This window comes from Physcomitrium patens, chromosome 6 (genome assembly GCF_059467195.1).
Source record: "Physcomitrium patens ecotype Gransden chromosome 6, ASM5946719v1, whole genome shotgun sequence".
Lineage (NCBI taxonomy): Eukaryota > Viridiplantae > Streptophyta > Bryopsida > Funariales > Funariaceae > Physcomitrium > Physcomitrium patens.
In genome coordinates, this window is record NC_143415.1 from 14,589,205 (window position 1) to 14,611,553 (window position 22,349).

Sequence of the window (22,349 nt, forward strand, 5' to 3'; positions counted from 1 at the left end):
TAATAAGATCCATATTATCATCTTTCACCATGTAGTCGTGTTACAACATGACACCATAAAATTAACACAATTTTTTGCATACACTTAGTATATTCAACCATCTAGACACCTCTAAAATTTCAATCACAGATGTCTCTCCAATTTCGCAAAATAGTCAAGAGTACTAGCCTTTACTTTATTACAAAAATCCAATTCACTAATACAAACATTGACTTTGAGCAATGATTGCAAAGTCCTCCCAACTCTATGAAATCCAATTCTACACCTTTCGAAGGAGCTTGAAGCTAGCTCTCCTATCTCAAAATCTTGATCTCTGAATGCCCCATTCTTTTTCTTCTCCTCTCTTTTGACTCCGTGAGGTCTCCTATTCTTCCGCCCTAGACTTCAAATTGGAACAACAGACCGACCTCCATAGAATTCCCACCTCTAAGAGGATTTTTCCATGGAAAGGACATTTCTCCAAAATGGCATAGAAAATGGAACAACTTGAAATGGAACCGAAGCCCCCATATTCAAGACTTCATTAGATTGCCCAACCAAATCAGGTCTCATACTGAGTAAGAGGTCCATACTAGGACCTAGATTGGATGTCCTCGTAATAAGGTCAAATTGGCCCTTCACATCAAACTCATCCAAATATTGAATTGGTCCTTTCTCCTTTTGCCGACTCTTGGTAAGAACAGCTCGGACTCATTCCACCCGATTTACAAGAAAATATTGAGGACTTCAATTCATCCCCTCAATTTTTCCCTGACTTTGGATTTGTTAATCCTGATTATTGAAATTAAATAGAGCATTATATTGCTGATAAGTATGCCCCAACTGCTTACTATTCCCACACAATGGCACGTAATTATCACTCGCTCTGGGATTGGAATATTCACTAGTATAATGACTAATCTGTCTGCAACTAAAATAATGAAGTGGTCTTCTTGCACCTCCATCAGGCATAATGGGTGTCTCTACCAATATATACCTACTAGGCTTATTCCATGTAGGGTTAGAAAATGATCTTGGTCGTCTCGTTGGTACGGAGGATACTTGGTTATATGATGCCGGTGAACCATACGCTGTTGTCGGGTTCGATGGTATAGCTTGCAATGGAGTGACATTAATTGGCTCCTAAATATTAGCACTGGAATTGGCCATTGTTTCTAACATCCAAGATGACTAAATATTAATAAATCTTTTTCATTTATATTTTCACCATATAATCGTGTTGCAACAAGACACTATGCGGCTGGAACCTTGTACAATGCTTAGTAAAGGTCCTATCCTCTCCTCAAAACCCTGTCCATGTTTCACGATAAATATTATTCTAGAACCTAAACATATCAAAGCCTCTGCCTTGCTAGATTTAGGAGCCTTAGCTTGTTTCTTAGATGAAAAATTTGCTAAAAGACATAGCATATTTTTAGTAAAGAAAACTAAACCTATTCATGTAGAAGTCATAAATGGTCGTCCGTTGTCTTCAGGAGATGTTATATTACTATCGGATCTTCATCAAAGACTTCTCTCAAGTTGCAGATCCACTTACACATTTGACTTCCAAAGACAAACTTCAATTGAGTCAAGAAGCAGAAGTAGCATTTGAAGCTTTGTAGAAAGCCTTTATTTCTGCACCAATCTTATATCGCGTCAATTTTTCTAAGCCATTTTTTATGGAAACAGATGCATTAGACTTTGCTTCAGGTGTCATATTGTGACAAATAGGAATAGATGATAAACTTCACCCAAGAGCTTTCAGTCCAGAAAATTTTCAACATCCAAGATCAACTATGAGATCCACGACAAAGAACTTCTTATAATCATGGATTCATTTCAAGAATGGTGTTATTATTTAGAAGGTGCTTCAAGGCTAGTCACAATATATGTGGATCACAAGAACCTTGATATTTTATGTCAACACGTGTTTTAAATCGTCGCCAAGCCCATTGGAGTATGTCTTTGTCAAGATTCGAATTCAAGATCACTTATCGACTAAGAAAATAATAAGGTTTGTCAGATGCACTCTCTAGAAAATCTTACCTTGCACCAAAGGAAGGAGATGCTGCTTTTGATCAACAATGGATAATTCTCTTCAAGCCAAAGCATCTTCATCTTCGAGCAATGAAATCAACACTAACTATTGATTCAACTTTCATTAAGTAAGTTCAGTCAAGTATGTCTTCTGATCCTCTTATTCATGATATTAAGAAAAATCCTTCAAAGTCTCATGAAACTTCTAAGTTTGAATTCAAGAAGAATCTACTATATTTTGAAGGACGCCTATATGTTCCACAAGGTGAAGCTCAATTACGTGTTCTTCAAGTTCGTCATGACTTTCCAACAGCATGACATTTTGGGTACAATAAAATTTTAGAATTGATATCCAGAGACTTTAAGTGGCCACAAATGTAGAAAGCAGTCAAAGATTTTGTACAATCTTGTGATGTTTGCTCAAGATCAAAAACTCCTCGTCATCGACTTTACGGTCTTTTTCAGCCATTATCCATTCCAGAACAATCATGGTCTTCTATTTTTATGGATTTCATCACGGATCTTCCCATCTCAGGTTCTTATGACTCTATATTTGTGATATTAGATCATTTTACCAAGATGGCACATTTTGTACTATATACAAAATCTATCGCACGTGAAAAAATAGCTAAGTTCTTTCTTGACAATATTTATCGCTATCATGGATTATCCAAGGATATTATATCAGATAGGGAAACTCAATTTGTATCAAGATTTTGGCAGACTCTTTTCAAGATTCTAAAAGTAGATATAAAACTATCCTCGACATTCCATCCTCAAACTAATGGACAAACGAAGCATATTAATTAAGTTTTAGAGAAGTATTTAAGATGTATCATTAATTACCAACAAGATGATTGGACAACTCTTTTGCCATTGGCAGAGTTTGCTTACAATAACACCATACATTCTTCTACAAAACAAACACCTTTCTTTGCTAATTATGGTTATCATCTATGACTTGATACTTTTGACTTTTAAAAAGTTGGTAATCATGTTGCAAAAGATTTGGCAATTCATTTGTCAGAGCTACATGCAACGATGAAGGCACAGTTAAAAGAAGCTCAAGAACAACAAAAGGTCAATGTGGATGTCTATCGAAAGGAACAACCACCATTCCACATAGGTGATAAGGTATGGTTACTTCGTCATAACATCAAGACCACTCATCTTTGTGACAAGTTGGACTATGGAAAGCTTGGACCATTTTCTATTTTTATACAAATCAATCCAGTTGTATATTGTTTACACCTACTGGAGTCAATGAAAATCCATCCAATGTTCCACGTGTCTCTTCTTGAACCATACAAGACAATAGACATACTAAGAAGAAGACAAGTTCCACCTCCTCTTATAGAAGTGGACAATAATGATGAGTTTGAAGTGAAAGAAGTCTTAAATTCAAGGCGACGTCAAAATAAATTGGAATATCTTGTCCATTGGCATGGACATGATATTAGTGACCATACATGGGAAGAAGTAAAGAATCTTATAAATATAGCAAAGGCGGTGGAGACTTTTCATTGATGACATCCATCAAAAATAAGATAAAAATCTTTCTTATAAAAGAAACAAGATCTAGGCAAGATATCATTCTACTTTCAATCCTTGTTTGTAGCTTCTTTGTAGTTGTGACGCTGAGAAGATGGAGAACCAACAACCAGTAGATTCGACTCAAGAGCCTTCATTTGATGACTTGTCGGACAAGATATTATGATTGTCACAACCTTCAAGACGACACAATCAAAATGAAGATCTTCAAGAACGACATGTTCTTCCTCAAATAGATGGCAAGATACAACGCATTTGGTATCACGACCTTAGAAGGGACTCCCGATGTTTGGTGATTTTACTAGAGGTAGGAACAACTCTTGATGGTGTTCCAAATATTTTATTTGAAGGAAGTTATGAAGGCCTCAACAATGATCAAATGACTGGAGGGTCTTCACGCCCTGGTATGGGACACTATCGATGGTTGACAAGCCCTATCAATCATCTTCGAAGAGAACAAAGATCAGAGTATGTAGCAAATACAATTCGTTGCATCATAGATTTTTTCAACATATGATGATCACTCCTCGTGGAACTCATCCCTAGAAGGGGAGGTAATGTCACAAACATACACATGTAAGCCAATAATTACATGTATAAATAAGTAGAAGTAAATAAAAGTAAATAAAAGTAAGTTAATTCTATAGTATTTGATATGAAAACTTCCTAGAAGCTTCATAGACATTTCTTTGACTTTATAGGTGTCTTTAATTGACTTTTTGGGATTAGAAACGTGGTCAATAAGTTGGCCATATGCCACACATGTTGTTAGCTTGAAGTCCAAACTAACTATGTGGCCCATACATAGAAAAAACTTGCCTTGTAAGTCAAGGCATGTGTCCAACAAAGTCAAGACATATTAGAGGTCCTATAAAACATCGCCACGTAGCCCGTATTAAGATAGTATATATAAAGACAAGAGTGAAACCTTCTTCACTCTTGTCAACTCCTTTCTTGCTTCTACTCTAGTTTCAAGGGTCTCTAGTTTTCTTGTCTTTTGGCAATAGCCATTCCAGTTTCTTTCTTAATATACATATGAAGTTATTTCTATTTTGTCATCTTTCTTTGAGAAAAGTCTCACTTGTTTATTTATTTTTATCATGTTCTTGTCCTTGACAATATGTTCTTTAATCTTTTTGTTTATGATATCAAAAATAATTCTTTTAAATCTTATGATACTTTTAACTTTTAATTTTAAAATAATTTATTATATTTCAAAAGATAAAGCACAATTAGATATTTTTAAACCTTGTTATGTCTTTCTAACAACCAAACATTTTGAAAACAATAAAACTTTGAAGCTATTAATGAAAGATTTATAGTGGCTTTAAATGTTGAAGGTAGTTAAAGACTTTGTACAATCATGTGATATTTGTTCAAGATCAAAAACTCCTCGTCATTAGTCTCATGAACTTTTTTAGCCATTATTTTTTTTAAAGCATCCATGGTTTTTTATTTCTATAAATTTTATCACAAATATTTCAGTTTTAAGTTAGTATAATTCTATATTTGTGATAGAAGATCCTTTTACTAAGATGGCACATTTTGTACCATGTACAAAATCTATTACATGTCAAGAAAAAACTAAGCATTTTTTTATAATATTTATTCCTATAATGAATTGCTCAAAGATATTATATCGAATAAAGAGACTCAATTTGCATTAAGGTTTTGCAAAATCCTTTCTAAGATTCTAAAGGTGGATATAAAGCTCTCTTTGGCTATTTATTCTCAAATTAATGGAAAAAATAAAAAATAAAAAATAAAAAATAGTGTCATATTATGTATGTTCTTGCTTGAAAATGCACTAAGCATCTAGTTGAGGAAAGTAAGTAAAACTACAAAAATAATTCTATTAAGTCTAATAGAACCTTAAATAAACTTCAATTAATTCCTAATAAATTCAATCAAATTTTAATATATTTTAATAAATCTAAAAAAAATAAAAAAAATAAAAAAAAATACAATTTAATTTTTTTTAAATTAACAAGAAATCTTTTAAAAATATATAAAAATAAAAATTTAAAGAAATAATAATAATATTAAAAATAGAATCTTTTAAAAAATACTAAAAATTAAAAAATTAATATAATTCTAATTAATTTTTTAATTAAATATTAATCAAATCCTAAGTCAAATCCTAATTAAAACCTTAATTGAAATCTTAAGTCAAATCCTAAATCTTAAATAAATTCTAATCAAATATTAATCAAGTCTTAAACCAAATCCTAAAAAAATTCTAATCCTAATTAAATCTTAGACCAAATCCTAAATTCTAACTAAATTATAGACAAATTCTAAATCAAATCTTAATCAAATTTTAAATCTTAAACAAACTCATAACAAATCTTATAGCAAAGTAGAACTTCAACAACTAATGATTAAATCATTGATATCAATTCAAAATTTGCAGACTTTTTAATATCTTAGTTAGAAACAAGGACAAGAAAGATGAAATTGATTGCACTTATCAGTTGAGAGAAATGCATAATAATCCAATTGAGTATTGAGTAGCCTTCTACTCCAACTTAAATATTGAACTTCTAGCATCAATACCTTCTTTTAAACTATTGAATTACTTTCAAATTTCACCAAAATGTGAGAAATCTCGTCTACTATTCATAAAAAAAATCATTTCAATCCAATTGAAAATTATTGAAGATCTTAGAAACATCCACTAACCTTCAAACTCTGATTTCTAAGATCTCAAGCAACAAAAATCTTCATTTATTTCAATCTATCCATTTGATTGATATTAACATACACATTTACAACTAATACATCAACATACTTCCTAAATTTTATCCATACACATACTAAAACACTCAAGAAACTCTTAAATTTATAAACATATTTTTAATTTTAAATTCTAATCCCACCAAAAATATTAATAACTTTGAAAATCCTTCAAAATTTCAATATTCATTCAAGTGATAAAAAAACAATGCCATAAAATATTTCTTCAAGTTTGTCCTCAAATTCTATTCTTCAACCTATTAAAGAACTTGGAATCACTATATGAATATAGTTTTGTGCCTCAAGGTCTGATTTTGATCCATGTTGACAACCAGTCCTCTCTAGGTATTAATTTTTGATAATTTGAGGTAAATTTTGCATTAATCTGATTTTTGATTCTTTTTTAAATATGTTTATGTTAATTTCTTATTTTATTTACTTTCATTTGGCTCATTTATACCTCTAAAAAATGAATAGAAGTCTCTTGAAAAAAAAAGTAGCAATAAGAAAATATCTTTTACTATCTTTTTATTTATTTTTTTTTATTACATCTTTCTACTAGATTCTTCTATAAAGCATCCATATTTTTTATTTTTTACTATATAATTCTATTACCACATAATAATGGATGAATCAAGTTTTGGAAGAATATTTGAGAGGCACCATTAACTATTATCAAAATTATTAGACAACTCTTTTGTCATTAGCAAATTTTGCATGTAATAATTTAATACATTCTTCTATTCAAAAAATACATTTCTTTGCCAATTATGGTTATCATCCATAATTTAATATTTTTAATTTTTTAAAATTTATTAATTTTCTGGCAAAAAAATTGGCAAACTATTTGTCAAAGCTACATGCAATAATAAAGGCATATTTAAAAGAAGCTCCAAAATGACAAAAGATCAATGTGAATGCTTATCACAAGTGACAATCACAATTTAATGTCGATGACAAGATGTAGCTACTTTGTTGTAATATTAAGACTATTTATCTTTGTGACAAGTTTGACTATTATTGACTTAGATCTTTTTTATTTGTAAAAAATTCAATCTTGTTGCTTATTAATTATATCTATTAGAGTCTATGAAGATCTATTACATATTCCACACGTCTCTTCTTCAACCATATGAGACAATGAATATCTCGAGAAGAAGATAAATGCAACCTCCTCTTATAGAATTGAATAACAATGAAGACTTTAACATAGAAGAACTCTTAGATTTAAAAAAATGCTAGAATAGATTTAAATATCATGTTCAATGGTATAAATATGATATTAATAAACGTACATATAAGCCTATAAAGAATCTTACAAATGCAGTAAAGAAGGTTGAGGCTTTCTATTGACAATAACTATCAAAACTAAGATGAAGAATAGTAAATCTTTGTTATAAAAGAAACAAGATCCAAAAAAGATAGTATTCTATCTTTTACTTTTGTTTGTAACTTTTGTATATTTGTGATGCTAAGGAGATAGAGAATGTTGTATAAATCTTCAAGAACCATAGATACTTGATTGTAACTAAAGTAATTATTCATAAAATTAAATACATCATGATCTATCATAGTATCTATTATAAAAGTAGTAAAAGTTAATATAAAATAATTCTTTTAAGTATACTTATTCAAATTCTATTAATCCACATACATTTTGAGCTTGTTTCTTCTTTCTTTATTAAGACAATATGAGACAATCAATCTATAACTTCTATAAATTTTTAAAATCCTACTCAAAGTAGCCTTTTCAATTATATATATATATATACACACATATATAATGAGTTGCATCCCACAATTGAATCTTTTATATTTATGTCTAACAGATGTAATGTTTGGATAAAGTGGAATATTGTATTGCTATTTAGGTTTATTTTTAAGTGCTACATTATTTTTTACGTATTGTTTTTAATTTCTTTGAGAGTTATAAAAAGAATTAGATTTTTAGTCGGTAGTGGTAAAGATATAATTTAAAATTGATAGAAGAAAAAATTGATTAATTTGATTTAGGTTTATTTTTACATGATATTAAGAACATGAAAATTGCTAGAACAAATGTTTCTAAACACTTCATATATTATTTTTTTATTACAATTAGAACTTCAAAAAAAAATTGAAACTCTTCTTCAAAAAAATGTCTAATATATTTTTTAGGTTGAATTTTATACGACTTAATAAAGTACATTGAATCTTTAAGTTTTTTTTAGATATACTATGTAATTATTGAAACTCATCCTTTAAATTTCTTACTTCTAAAAAATTGTGTTGAAAGCAAATTACAAATTTAGACTTGAGCTACAAGTGGTGTAGTTTATAAAGAAGCTTCCACAAGGCATTATTAGTAGATAGTATATATGGAGATAAGAATGATGCCATCATCTTTCCAACTAACTCATTTTTTATATTCCAATCTTAGTTCAAGATTCTTTAATTTCTTTGTATTTGACAATACTCATTCTAGTTCTTTTCCATCTTATATCTATTTCTTTTCAACTAAATCTATATTTTCTTTAATGATACATGAATGTATTGAATTATGTCTAGTTTTGTGTCTTTGGCTAAAAGAAAGAATATAAAATCTTATTATATACAATAGAATTTTTCAATAGAGCTTCCTAAATAAATAAAAAAATAATATTTAAATAATGATAGTGTATTAAATACTATTAGAAGTCTCAAAGTTATTTAAGATATTTTGCAACTTTATAAACAATGTCTAAACTTTTAACATATTATATAAAAGATTAAAATTAAAAATTATTTTTCCTAAATACTTATATTTTTGTGCTTGAATTTTAATTAAAATATAATTAATAAAAATGACATTAGGATTTGAGATTAAATATAAGTTTTTATTTCTTAAGTTAAAATTATGAGTGAAATGGGTCTTATGTGCAAGTATGTTAAGAAAGAGAAGCACTATTCTCATTTCCAAAATAAACAAAATCAAATATTTTATAAAAATAAAATTAATTTTAATAGCATTGTAAGTTAAAATAATCTTTTTAGATAGAACATTAGTTAAATTATTTGAGATATGTAAGTCCTTCAAAAATATTTGTTTATATGTATATATATATATATATATATATATATATAGAAAGAGAGAGAGAGAGAGGTGTATATATATATATATATATATATATATATATATATATATATAGATCTTGGTTGTGATTTTGAAATAATAATTTAAATTTAAATTTTTACATAATAATAAATTTACTTTAGATTTGATTTATTGTTAGAAGTCATAGATATTTAAATAATTTGTAATATTATTTTTAAATTATATTAGATTTGCCAATTGTTTAGTTTTCATACAAATATCTAAAAATCAAAAATATTTGTTCTAATTACTACAAAATTAGAAACATAGATATTTTTAAGTCTAAAAATGCCTTTAATTATTTTTAGTATATCTCTTATGATTTTATTTTTTAAAAAATTAAGTTTTCATGTGTTCTAAAATTTAAAATAATAATAACAAAAAAATTAATAAATTTTGAAGTTAGTAGTTTATTTTCTTAGAATTTAAAAACAATCAAATTTTCTCATTTAAAGAATAAAGAATAAAGTTGATTAATCCTTAAAAAATTTTAAAAATAAATATTTTTATTTTTAGAAAAATATTTATTTTGATAAATTAATACTAATTGTATAAATATATATATATATATATATATATATATGGTTCTTAAGAAATTTACAGAGTGGAATTTAAATTTATATGAGTTTAAAGATCATGCTTTAGATTTTCTTAAAAAATAATTGAATTGAACAAATTTTGAGCCTTGACCCAAAAATTGAGTATACTTATTTTTATGACGTTATATCTGGATCAAAAAAAATCTTTAAATATTTGAATTAATATTTTTTTTTATAATTTGGACCTATTTTAGCTTATAAAGGTTGTTATAAAAAAGTATTAAAAAATATATTAAAAATATATATTTGTAATGATTTAGTATTATTAATTCCAAATTATCTATACTTACCTCAATTAGACAAGTCTTTATTAACCTTAAACTTTTAAACAGAATGTTACAACAAAACTAAACAAAACCATTATCTTTGTAGAAAATATTTTATTTGAAACTATGTGATTTATGTTAACAATGATTATAGACTATACAATTGATAAGTTTTTAAATTGTAAAATATTAATGTCACTTTTTTAAATCATTTATATAAAAATTAAAAGATATATTCAGTGTCGAAATATACACAGTGTTGTTTAGATATGAAATATACATTTTCTAATATAGCTTGTTGTCCTTGTCTGTAGATATTTTAATGTTTGTGTGCATTAGTACATTTTTGCAAGTGGTTATTTGCAGCATATTTTGAATGCAAAATGGATACTACATCTTGATTTCCATATGCAGTATTTAATATACAAATAATATTTTTTAAATAAAATATATTATCAAGTGCTTTCAATATTCGTTTTTTTACAAACAACTACAGTAGAGTGTAGAATACAATTAACATAACATAGTAATTTTGTACCACATGATACATTTTTTGTCATATTAAATGGTAGTCAATGTTGTTTTACATGTTATTTTAAACAGTGGTTTTGAATTATATTAAGAGGTTTTTGGTCTTTGTTCTTCTCATCAGTATCACCTAGGCTTATTTTCCTGATATGCCCCATTGCTTGATGGATTCCACCATGACGCTCTGTTTCTGAAACAACGAGACACATCGCAAATTGCTGCAGATTTTTGGCGTCGCTCACACGCGGAATCAGTTTCACCGACTCTATCGCCCCAACGCTTGTGCGAATTGTTGAACTGCGGCTCTCTCTACAATTTGGTCTGTGTTGAAGTATTTCACCTATTGTCGGTAGTGTTGAGCAGGTCAATCGATTCAACCTTGAGCACTTGCGAAGTGGACCAATTTTTCTGCAATCTTTGGCGAACCCCTGACATGGCGAGTGGTTCCACGACGGCGGTGAGGTTTTCATTTTCTTTCTGGTGAATTGTTTTCTTTCTTGCGCCCCCGACACACGCTCGCATCCAGACTTTATCCTGCAACTTGTAATTAGGGTTTGTGTGTAGAAATTGGGATTATTTTGGGTTTCTAGTAAGGTGGAGTATGGAATTGGTCTTGTACATTATGGCGGATCGATTTCCTGTACGGGTCTAGATGAATTGGTTTTTAACAGAGAATGGGGTTGTCATATTAGGGCGAGGAAACTGGATACGATTTCGTGGGAGAGATATCAGGATGGGTTGAGGCTTACATCGAATGCCCACATCTTCATCACTTGAATGGCGTCACGCAAAGCTTACCACAGTTTGATGCTTTGTGTTCTGTGTAAGGCGTCCTGCATGTTTCCTCAAAACCTTGGCGATCTGGTACGATAGAATATGGACATCCTTGATGTGCATTTTAATTTTCATTCCACGGGCTAGCATTATTCTAAGAATTTTAGAACAACCCTGAGTGCTCTTGAACCATCCTTGGGGTTTCAGCAGGTATAAATCCTTGCCAAAATTTTAGGATGCTTATGAATATTTGCGCACAAATAACATGCAACCGAAGTATCTATTTAATATTTAAGTGTATGCAGATTGGTTTTTCTCACTTGTCACTCGTTGCGAGTTTCCATGCAGATGTAAGAATCCCAATGAAAACTGGTTGTGTCTATGCTGCCACGAGGTTTTTTGTAGCCGTTTCATAAATGGTCACATGCTTGCGCATTTCAAGGACGCAAACCATCCCCTCGCTGCAGGATTTCGGTATACATTTATCTTAACTTGGCTTCACAGATGCTCAAGAGCAGTCTCGTCAGCTCATAACTAACTGGTTCGAGCCTATTGCTGCCCCTACCCGTGGAAGTTGAGCACCTTATGAGATGATCTGCTGTGTTTTCTAACTGCAGGGACCTGTCGGTGTGGTGTTTTGAATGCGATCACTATTTGGATGCTCAGGTTATTTCGCAACTACGACCCATTTTCGAAGCTCTTCATCTAATGAAATTCGGTGATCCAGCACCCCCTCGTGCCGAGTTGAGAAGCGGTGACCCAATAACTCTGCAGCTTTCATAACTAAGTAGTGATGCATAGTCCTGCAAGTTTGACTGGTTGTTAACCTTAGGTTTGATCTTTGCGAGACATTTGTTTGGTTTTGTTGTTTGTCATTCACATATCAGCGTGCACTGTAATTTGAACATTTTATGAATGAATAGTTATCTTCTCCTTTGCATCTAATTTATCTGTATTTGCTGTTACAGTATTTTCTTTTTCGTGAGGTAGTACAATTCCAAGCAGTAAACTTCAGGGAACTTTTCTCTGCCATTTGCTAATAGGCAAGTTTGCACATCTACTACAAAGATCGACAAACTCCCATGTTTGCCAACACTTGAAATGTGCCTATCCTTCTGTTTCAACGTCGCTTGCTCATCCATGAAGAATTCCACCACATAGATGTATGGTTTTCAGCTAATTGAGACATTGATTTGAAGTTTCTGTTAGCTGAAAACCTGACATGCCCAAATGAACCGAACGACTGTTTGACAGCTTCCTTTTGTGGATCAGACTGGCAAATTAAGTGTTATGTATAATTCAACTGCAACGGCCATTAGATTGCAGTGACCAGAATCGGTAAAAACCCAAGTGCAGATTGGTATCACATTCATATCGCAGGAGTTTATCAGTGGAAACTGTATCGTCGCCGTGCCATTGGTTGAAAACCGTGAAACGTCCACATGGACAGTTCGCCAGATGGTTCTGTTTCACCATCCTTAATAAGCAGCCTTGCAGATTTGGTTCACTGATTGCCAAAAACAGCTGACTGACTCCACGAGTACTGGACTGTCTTCCAAATATTCTTGTGGGAACTGCACGCAGTGAGAATGCTCGTGCAAGTGGCTGCAATGAATAGCACTCAATCTAAATTAAGTATATAAATTGCGATGAGAATGATGGAATAAGGTTGCACGACTATACAATAGCTAGGTAATTTTTCAGTTAAGGTTTTACACATTACAAGCTGTGTATGAGTCAGCTGAAACTTGATGTACACTTAAATCTACCAGATAGAGACATTAACGCAATCTCAGAGAGAACGTCGTTCAACAGAGTGACCGTCTCTGAGTAGTACTTTTGTGCGTCTTTCGTGTTCATCGATCTTGCTGCGTAATCCAGCAACAACAACAAAAAAAAAATAGACGTCAACACTCTTGGATCCAGATAACACAAAGCCAGAACAGCAATTAAGAATCTACTCAGTCCATAGAAGTCACAAAGGTAACAAGGCGTGGAGTATCTTACAGCATTGAGAGAATCGAAGAGCTTAGCAGAAAGAGCCTTGAAAGATTTCCTCTCTTCCTTAGGTTTTGACGTAATGACGGTGTTCAAGTCATATCGCAAGTAACCTGCCGAAGACCTCAGGCCATTTTGAACGAACGACCAAGCATTCTTGTCAATTAATGACTTCACCTTCTTCATGTCCTGGGCAGAGAATTTGGCCCTTTGAGCTGCGTCAGCGGGGGACAGCGCTTGGATGAAAAATCTCTCCCGCAGAGGCAAGTCTGTCCCTCGCCTGATCGGCGTTATCAGTACCAGCTGCAGAAGAAAAAGAAACAGCGACATCAATTGTACGATACGGCCAGTAGGACAGACCAAATAGATCGTCGTTACACCGAGTCCATGGTTCAAAAGTCACAGTCCAGCTACAACCAGTCGAAGTTTTCTAATCATGTAGTATTGGGATGAACGCATTACTAAGACATTGGCAGTAGGATCGGTGAAGGTTCACGCGTCATAGAATGTAGATCTTACACTTCACATGAGAAAAGAACAACGCGTGAGACGACATGAACGGCAGACAATAACGCTCGTAAGCAGGTGTGTGAGCGAACACCGAGACACAATTTGCGACATACAAGTACTTACGGAGTCCGCCTGATAGCGGTGGAGGTGGCTCCAGCTTGACCGAGCGCGCATCAGCACGCGCTTCATTCACGACAGCGGTGCCAGCGAAGGTTGCGGCCAGAAGGCTGAGAATCGACCTACGACTTTGCATGGCAGGGGTATCATCGCTGCTCTCAGCTCGGGCCACCACCGCAGCGAACTTGTTTGGACACACAGACTCCACCGTGTTACTGCTTCCGCTCAACGCATTGTCACTATTAACAGGTGATCCAAGGAGCAATGTCGTCGTCGAGGTGCCGCAGAGCCCCGCCATCGCCACCGCGTTCGTCATAGCTGTAAAAACCTCCACGATGTTGCGAATTTGGAAAGTACCTCTAAGTTCTTCCAAAATCAAACACATCTGCTAGCAAACATGAAGGGAAGGTGATTTTTTTTCCGGGCAGGGAAAATAGGGGCACCTTCTCCACCTTCTTATTACTGGTTCCCACGTAATTTACCCACCCAAACAATTAACTCCACGTGTACAAATCCATGTCGGCGGGCACTTTTCGAATAAGTCAAACTGATTTTCCTACAGCGACAATTCATCAGCAATATTAGCACCGTGGCTTTTGTCTTTGTCGTTTGGTTTTTTTTCTTTTTTTTTTTATTTGTTCTGTTTGTCTTAGACTGTTCCCGTCGAGAACAGCAACGTTCGAACGTTGGGGAGCTTGAAGGAGATAGCAGTGGGGGCTGACATGGGAACGAGGAGGGAACGATGATGAGCCAATAGGGTCCCTCGCTATCCGCGAAGGATAAGATTCAATTGACTTTTGGAAGGTGATTCTGGGCATCAATTGGACTGTGCTGGTTCATATGGATGAATGAACTGGGCTTCTCACCACCTTCGTCATCGTTTGGATGGATGATGACTTTCGTCATCCAACTACCGAAAATATATAATGTTGGTGCTGACAGTCATTTAAGTTGAGGAGGGGACTAGTTACAAAAGCTACTATGAATTACTGGGTCTACTGTGGGTGAAAAAGAGGCTAAGTGTGTCATGGCTATTGCAAATATTGCTGATTGTTACTAGAGTCTATGAAAATTATTTCACAATGTTTATTTTTATTTCTATTTACATTAGAGAGCTTATAATTGAATTACAATAAAAGATATCCTGTATAAATTTAATGAGCTTTTTGAAGTAAACAATAGAATTCTATGCACTATAATATGAAATCTGGTTTAATTTGATTTCAATTAATCAATAAGAAGAAAAGTACTATAAGTTTACCCTAAAACTTTATATTGCAAATAAGAGTTTTGTTGTATGTAAATAGGGATGTGTAGTTACAGGAGGTGTCCACATAGTAATACAAAAATGCCTTCCTAGCAATTTCTTTTTGCTTTAAAAAAATGAAAATAAAGCTAAGATATTGAATAAGATGTTTTTAAAGTATGTTTAATATCAAACTATAATAGATGTGTTTTAAATTTAGTTAACATGAAAAGTGAATCAAGAATAAAATTTTAAAATTATAGCAACTATACATACATGAATATATATGTGTGTGTGTATATATATATATGTATATATGCATTGATAGTAGTGTGTTGATTGTATCAAAATATGAGATACTAAATTATATAAACATATATATACATTCATACAGTAAATATATTGAAAATTGGTAATAAAAAATATATAAATTTTTAAATATAATGAAATAAATTGATGGTTTGAAAAATTACAATAAATGATAGAAATATATTTCATGTCAAGAGTTGAGAAAATAAGAGTGATTTTAAAATTCGTTTTTAGTTAAATTATTTGAAGTTACCAATTGGAGATGTATTTAATTCTCTAAGTTTTAAATTTACATGTATTTTTGCTCATATGGAATTAAAGACAAATGGTTACATTGATAGAATTTTTATACTTTTGATAATGACAAAATATTAAGTGGATCTATCAAATCTCGTGACACATGTATTGGAATAAAAAAAAATGTTGAAAAACCAATCAATAATAATCATGAAACAACTAGATATATAATCATATAAAAGCACCTTGAATTGGGTGAGTTAATATATGAATTTTATCAAAATGTACTGACTTCCTTTCGCACGAATGGAATTTTACGATTTTATCTCTTTTAGTCTTTTGTTTTACGGCACATGGCTTCAATGTTCACTTTCACTATTTCTGTCCCTTCGTCCCCTGCTCGACTTTATTTAGGGTAAGGAGTTGTTGTGGAATTTCAGGCATCGCTTTCGAAGTTAAAAGTAGGATAGCGCCAATCGCAGATGGGAATGAGGAATGAAAGGGATTTGCCAGTTGCAGGTTGCTTTAGCGAAGACCCGACCGCGATTCGAGGCTTTTGCATTCTGTCAATCTTGTGTGGTGGCAACGTGAACGGCTTTGCTTAAGAATTCAATTCTTGCGAAGCGCTTCTAGAATCACTGTTCCATGCATTCTCACAGCCGAAAGCATCATGCAGTAATCCGAACGACAGGTGCCTTGTGCTCTTTTCCACTTATTTGTGGTAAATCGACTATATGCGGTTTTAATTTTCCCTTGCAGCTTATTTTTAAGCAACTTATGCGTCTGTCACATGTGCTTAATTGTTGATTGTGGACACGGCTGTCAAGTGCCCTCCCGTCATTCGTTAGAGTTCGCATGATGTCTCCTGCGCTTGAATTTCACGGTCGGCGGAAGCCATTTCTAATTCGTTGTGTGGCTCACAACACGACCTCAATCATCCAGAGTGAAATTACAGGAGCAGGAGGATCCATGACGCATCGTATATGATTCTCTGCTCTCTTCGAACACCACATCGTCGTGGATTGGCCCGAAAGGATGGAAGATGCTAGTCGTGTTTTCAGCGCCTGTGTGTAATGCTCACGCAGTCGTCGCAATAACACACGGCGCAATACTGCATCTCATAAGGGAGATGGAGTCCCGTACGTTTGGCATCGCTGAATGGGATGCACGAGCACTGTCTCTCCCCCATGTTACAGTAAAGAAATAGAAGGTTCTGGACTTTCATGCTGTACAGAAATACATTTGCAGCTCAATTTTTGTAAAGGTCAATTGATCTTCACAAGTGCGTCTCAGCTTCAAATGGCAGATGGTTAACTCACGGACTGGTCATGGAGATCGAGGTCCACGTCCCCATTCACGACCATGTCACCGTCTCAGCAGATAATTCCTAACCCGAATTTCTTACTCTTACTTGTAAGAACTCTTATTTCTAGCAGGAAATATTTGGTGCGCGTAGATTACATTTCTACATCCAAATTATACAGGGATATGTTGTTAACATGACAAGGTTAGTGAATCATAATTTTATAATCTAAGTTTTTTTTACTAATGAAATGAACTAATATGGGTTTATTTTTTAGTTATAGATGAAGTGGTTTTGTGAAAATATTAGCAGTAGTAGTAGAGGGAATTAAATGATTTAAACGTTTACCTAGACAAGGGTATCTCATTACTAAAAATTTGTATTATTTTTAAAATGTTGAAAATATAAAATCAATTTGATGTAACTGTAATATTATGTGATTTGATAACCACGTAATAACCACATGATAACTTGTATTTATTGATAACCAAATTTTAGATTGGTAGTTAAGAGGGCTTAATGTTAAGTAAGCTCAGAAATGAGTAGTTTTTTTCATTAATTAACAAAATCACTGTCAACAAAGTAACGAAGACTTATTATTTGTATGTTCAAAAAATTCCAAGCTGTCCAAAACTTTTTGTTTCTATATATATTTATTATTAGTCTAAGCTATGTGTGTAGGATTTAATAAGTATGTCTTCTTTGTGGTGATGTTTATTTAGCATTTATTCAAAATCTGTAAGTTTTGAAATGCTTAATCATACATAAAATAATCTGGTGAAGTAAATAGATGCACTAAGAGATTGTTACTTTCTTTGGTTAAAATAATAACAAACAACAGTTATGTTTGAATAAAATCTTCTTATTGTTGATGAGGAAGAAAGTCTCAAACTCTACCCAATGAGTTGACATCAAGTGTTATCATGTCTTACTTAAACATTGTATATTCTAATTTTATAAATTTATACAGTTTCGTACATTTTTTTCAAATTTAAAATGACTCTATCTAATTATATTTGGTGACTCTTCTTCACGAAACCACCATCTATAATAAATCTATATTATCTTACAATCTTTTAAAACATAATTATTGTTGAAACATGACTAAATATGCAATTATTAAAGTTTTAAATTAGGAATATCACATGGATTGTATAGCAAAGCTTCAAAACAAAGTAGACCATCAACATATCTGTATTGTCAAAGATCGAGGTTGTACAACATTATCAAACAAGTATACACCAATAAATCTTGCTTGTCAATACCATCTATTACATAACTCTAACTTATTTATTTAATAAATTTATCATAGCTCCAAGATAATTAACACATGCCACAATTTTTTGTTTCACCACTATTCATTAACAAATACACAGTTTTTAAGACGCTTTCAATCATTAAAAAATATCACACAAATGGATTAACCGCCAATGTTGAATTATCTGTCATACAAATCCATCAGAAATTATCTCCAGCTTCATTAAGCCAACACATACAAAATCGTCCCTTCTCTCGGTTTCGAGCTCCCACCGAGCAGTGGGCCCGGTAGCCCGGGTCGGCCCGACCAGGCCCGGCCTGACCCGGGCCTGCGTCTTCTGCAGAGGCGGAAGGATTTGAAAGCGAGGGGTCTTGGGGAGGGGGTATGATGCTTTCAGGAGGGGGGCCCGGCAGTGCCTGAGAGCTAGCAGTGCAGCTATGCAGCTACACAGCAGTGGCTTTGTGGTTGAAGAGGGTTGCGCTAGTATTGCGCACATTGTGCGGTGGAGGAATCGACATGCACTCACAGTTGTTGGGTTTTTACTTTTTATTTTTGTGATTAATTTATTGATTGATTTGATGTCACATTATTACTATTATTATACGAGGATGGAGCTTCATTGGTGACATCGGAGTTAATTGATTGGGTCTCTCTGATTGCGAGGTTGGGAGGTGTGAAAGGAAATCGCGAGGTGGTGTTTCTCGATGATGCGAGTTGAGCCTGCCAGTCAAGTTTTGACTTTCTCGTCTGTGTCTCGCGGATCTCCGGGGCAGCAGTCTTGCAGCCAACCCTAGCAGAGCCATTCGGGAAGTGGCTATCGCAGACTTGAGATGGGGGTGGGGCGGAGCGGAGGGTTCCTTCCGTAGGTTTTTTTGAAGGAGGGAGTGGAAAGTCCGTTGAATTGGTGCCGCGTGCTGCTGAGTTTGATTCGTTTTTTTTTTTTGGATTTAGGTGGGTTGTTTCTGTTTGCATGGTGTGGGACGTTGCAGTATGTGTGTCGGCGTTGAAGCTGCAACGGTCATTGTCAACGCGGATGGACCGTGAGGTGGGTTATATGGAAAGATTCGGGGAAGTTGTGGCGAGCGGTGGGGGTCAAAGTTGAGCTGCGTCCTGGCGCATTCGAGATGGTTTAATGATCGAATTTCTTGCGAAGATTCGAGCGCTTGGTGCTCGGCACCGTATGCGCGTAGATCTGACAATGTGTGGGCTTTTCGTGCGTGTGTGTTCCTTCTTGCCTTGAGTTTGTGGAAAGACTGTGTCTGTACTTCATAGAGTGCTACCTTTCATAGAAAACTTGTCTCAAGTCTGCGTTTGTTGTGATTTTGTGTTGTCATTTTAGGCGCTGTGAGCGTTTCCATGTTCTTTTTTTCAAATTGGTTTGCCTTTTTTCTGAAGGTTTATCATTTATTGACTCTAATCAATGGTCGTCCACAGGAGCTTATGACACAGGAGTCAGTGTGAAAGATTGGTAGTCAGATCCAGCTTCTGCTGGGAGGCAGGGCAAGCTAGAGTTGGAACAGAGTGATGTGATCAAGAGGACTCGATCAGAGTGGTAGCTGGTGTGCGAAGGACGCATTTAACCGTTTTTGCGTAGCTCGCGCAGGGGCGAACGATGCGGATGAGGAATAGTGTAGGTGGGAGGAGTAGTAGTATAACATGGAAGGGTGTGCTGGTGCTCTGTGTTGCGAGTTTTTGCGTCGGGTTGTTGTTTACGAATCGGATGTGGGCTAGTCCCGAGTTTAGCGATGTGATGCGATCGGACTGTGACCCGAAGCCTAGGTCAGGCAACGGAGATGGCTCTCAGGCGGAGATCATGGACGAAGTAACTCGAACTCATCAAGTGATTCAAACACTGGACAAGACGATTGCGTCTTTAGAAGCGGAGCTTGCAGCTGCACGATCAGAGAAAGCTTCAGGGGAACCAGTGATCAATTCACGGACTGAGATCGAGCATCAATCAGCTGCAGAGCCCATCGAGGGTCGCCAGAAAGCCTTCGTGGTGATAGGAATTAATACTGCTTTCAGTAGTCGCAAAAGGAGAGACTCCGTACGGGAAACATGGATGCCCCAGGGTGACCAGCTCAGGAAACTGGAGAAAGAGAAGGGAATTGTCATGCGGTTCGTAATTGGGCACAGTGCGACCCCAGGTGGCATTTTGGATCGAGCAATTGAAGCAGAAGATGCGCAGCATAACGATTTCTTACGGCTCGATCACGTGGAGGGTTACCACGAGCTTTCGATGAAGACCAAGATCTACTTTTCGACGGCAGTGAAGAAATGGGACGCGGAGTTTTATGTCAAGGTTGACGACGATGTGCACGTGAATGTGGGGATGCTTGCGACCACCCTATCCAGACATCGTTCGAAGCCTCGTGTGTACATTGGATGTATGAAATCTGGGCCTGTTCTTGCGCAGAAGGGTGTGAAGTACCACGAACCCGAATACTGGAAATTCGGAGAGGAAGGGAATAAGTATTTCCGGCATGCCACTGGACAGATTTATGCCATTTCGAAGGACTTGGCTACCTACATTGATGTCAACAGGCCACTTTTGCACAAGTATGCCAACGAAGATGTATCTCTAGGTGCCTGGATTATTGGTTTGGATGTTGACCACATTGATGACCGAAGCATGTGCTGTGGAACTCCCCCAGATTGTGAGTGGAAGGCTCAAGCAGGAAACGTATGCGTTGCCTCTTTTGATTGGACATGTAGCGGAATCTGCAAGTCTGTGGAAAGGATGAACGATGTGCATCAAAGATGCGGAGAAGGTGATGATGCCCTTTGGAGCACCACAATTTGAATGGGTCTCATTTGAATGGCAGCTCCAGGTTAACTGCAGTAGGACGGAAGTGCGTCAATAACTCACTTAGCGGTGTAGGTTTGCAGCATAGCCTTCGATCCCATGCTTCTGTCATGGGCAATGAATCCAAGCACCCATTGTGCCCAGAGTGTAGGTTATCATCATGTTGACATGTGATGTACCGGTAACAGTCTCTTGCGGAACTCAGTTATCTTTGATGACTGTCACTAGGATTACCTTCTCTTCTACCTGTGTAGCTTTTGATTACTTTCAGGAAGCTTCGGTTTTTTGTCTGGGCCTTCAAGGTAGGCCATTGGTTGGAATATGAGCTCAATCGGGCGTTTGAACATTCATGTGAAACTTTCTCGGGCCTTCTCGTCCTTCTCGTCCTTCTTCACGAACATGGTGGACAACATGTTTTTCATTTTTAATTTTCATTTCATTCTTCTCTTTTCTACACTGCCTCGTTACTTTCCTGTTCAATTGTGTTCATCGTAGCTCACTTGTGCTTTCATTGAGTTATTCGGAAGTTCACCTGTCAGAAGGGAAGTATTCCGTATAAATAGGGATGTCAATCAATTGGGTTATTCTTCCCTGCCTGCGTGGGCTGCTTCAGTGCTGTTTGGAATTACAGGCACTCATTACCACAGCTGTTCAAAATTTACCTCCGACAGCTTCCATCAGGCAGACCGTTCTTCAAGTATTGAACCCTGTAGTATGTTTACATCCAAACAGCACCATTGCTTGTGCGATGACTCATACACGGCAAACGCAGTACAGAACAGACAGGAGTGACTCCTGATTGTAATGGTCATTGTATGCATTCTAACGCACTGAAATTTCAAAGCACACTGGGACTGAGCTCACTGGCTCCGACCACATTCGGATCTAGACACTGTCTTGGAATAAATGTAGTATGTTCTGTTTTCAGTTGTACGAGAATTCTTTTTCAGCGATCCCAGGACTCCTCATAGCTGGCAAAG

The 22,349-nt window shown here is 34.7% G+C and overlaps 2 protein-coding genes, 1 long non-coding RNA gene and 1 pseudogene across 7 annotated transcripts; 3 read left to right on the plus strand and 1 right to left on the minus strand.

Annotated features, from left to right (window-relative positions):
- The first annotated feature begins 10,871 nt into the window (after positions 1–10,871).
- LOC112283156 (uncharacterized) lies at positions 10,872–12,530 on the plus strand. The gene is made up of 4 exons (XM_024521525.3): positions 10,872–11,268; positions 11,504–11,634; positions 11,934–12,059; positions 12,203–12,530. The coding sequence occupies exons 1-4, from the start codon at positions 11,245–11,247 to the stop codon at positions 12,366–12,368; spliced, it is 447 nt and encodes a 148-aa protein (XP_024377293.1). The 5' UTR covers positions 10,872–11,244; the 3' UTR covers positions 12,369–12,530.
- Positions 12,388–14,605, minus strand: LOC112283155 (oxygen-evolving enhancer protein 3-1, chloroplastic-like; annotated as a pseudogene). The gene is made up of 3 exons (XR_016503425.1): positions 14,217–14,605; positions 13,593–13,886; positions 12,388–13,190 (listed from the first exon to the last, which is right to left on the minus strand). The product of XR_016503425.1 is annotated as an oxygen-evolving enhancer protein 3-1, chloroplastic-like (transcript).
- A 270-nt stretch (positions 14,606–14,875) lies between these two features.
- Positions 14,876–17,727, plus strand: LOC112283964 (uncharacterized). The gene is made up of 2 exons (XR_002970269.3): positions 14,876–16,693; positions 16,945–17,727. It is a non-coding gene; the product is annotated as an uncharacterized LOC112283964 (long non-coding RNA).
- Positions 17,728–18,972: 1,245 nt separating this feature from the next.
- On the plus strand, positions 18,973–21,726 carry LOC112283759 (beta-1,6-galactosyltransferase GALT31A). Of its 4 annotated transcripts, none has more exons than XM_024522864.3 (2): positions 18,973–19,763; positions 19,998–21,726. In XM_024522864.3, exon 2 carries the CDS (start codon positions 20,176–20,178, stop codon positions 21,364–21,366), a length of 1,191 nt encoding a protein of 396 aa, XP_024378632.1. In that variant the 5' UTR covers positions 18,973–19,763; positions 19,998–20,175; the 3' UTR covers positions 21,367–21,726. The 4 variants fall into 4 exon arrangements, with proteins under 4 accessions (XP_024378632.1, XP_090107507.1, XP_090107509.1 ...); XM_090251381.1 differs by having other exon boundaries at positions 18,988–19,782; XM_090251383.1 differs by having other exon boundaries at positions 18,993–19,093.
- The last annotated feature ends 623 nt before the right edge of the window (positions 21,727–22,349 follow it).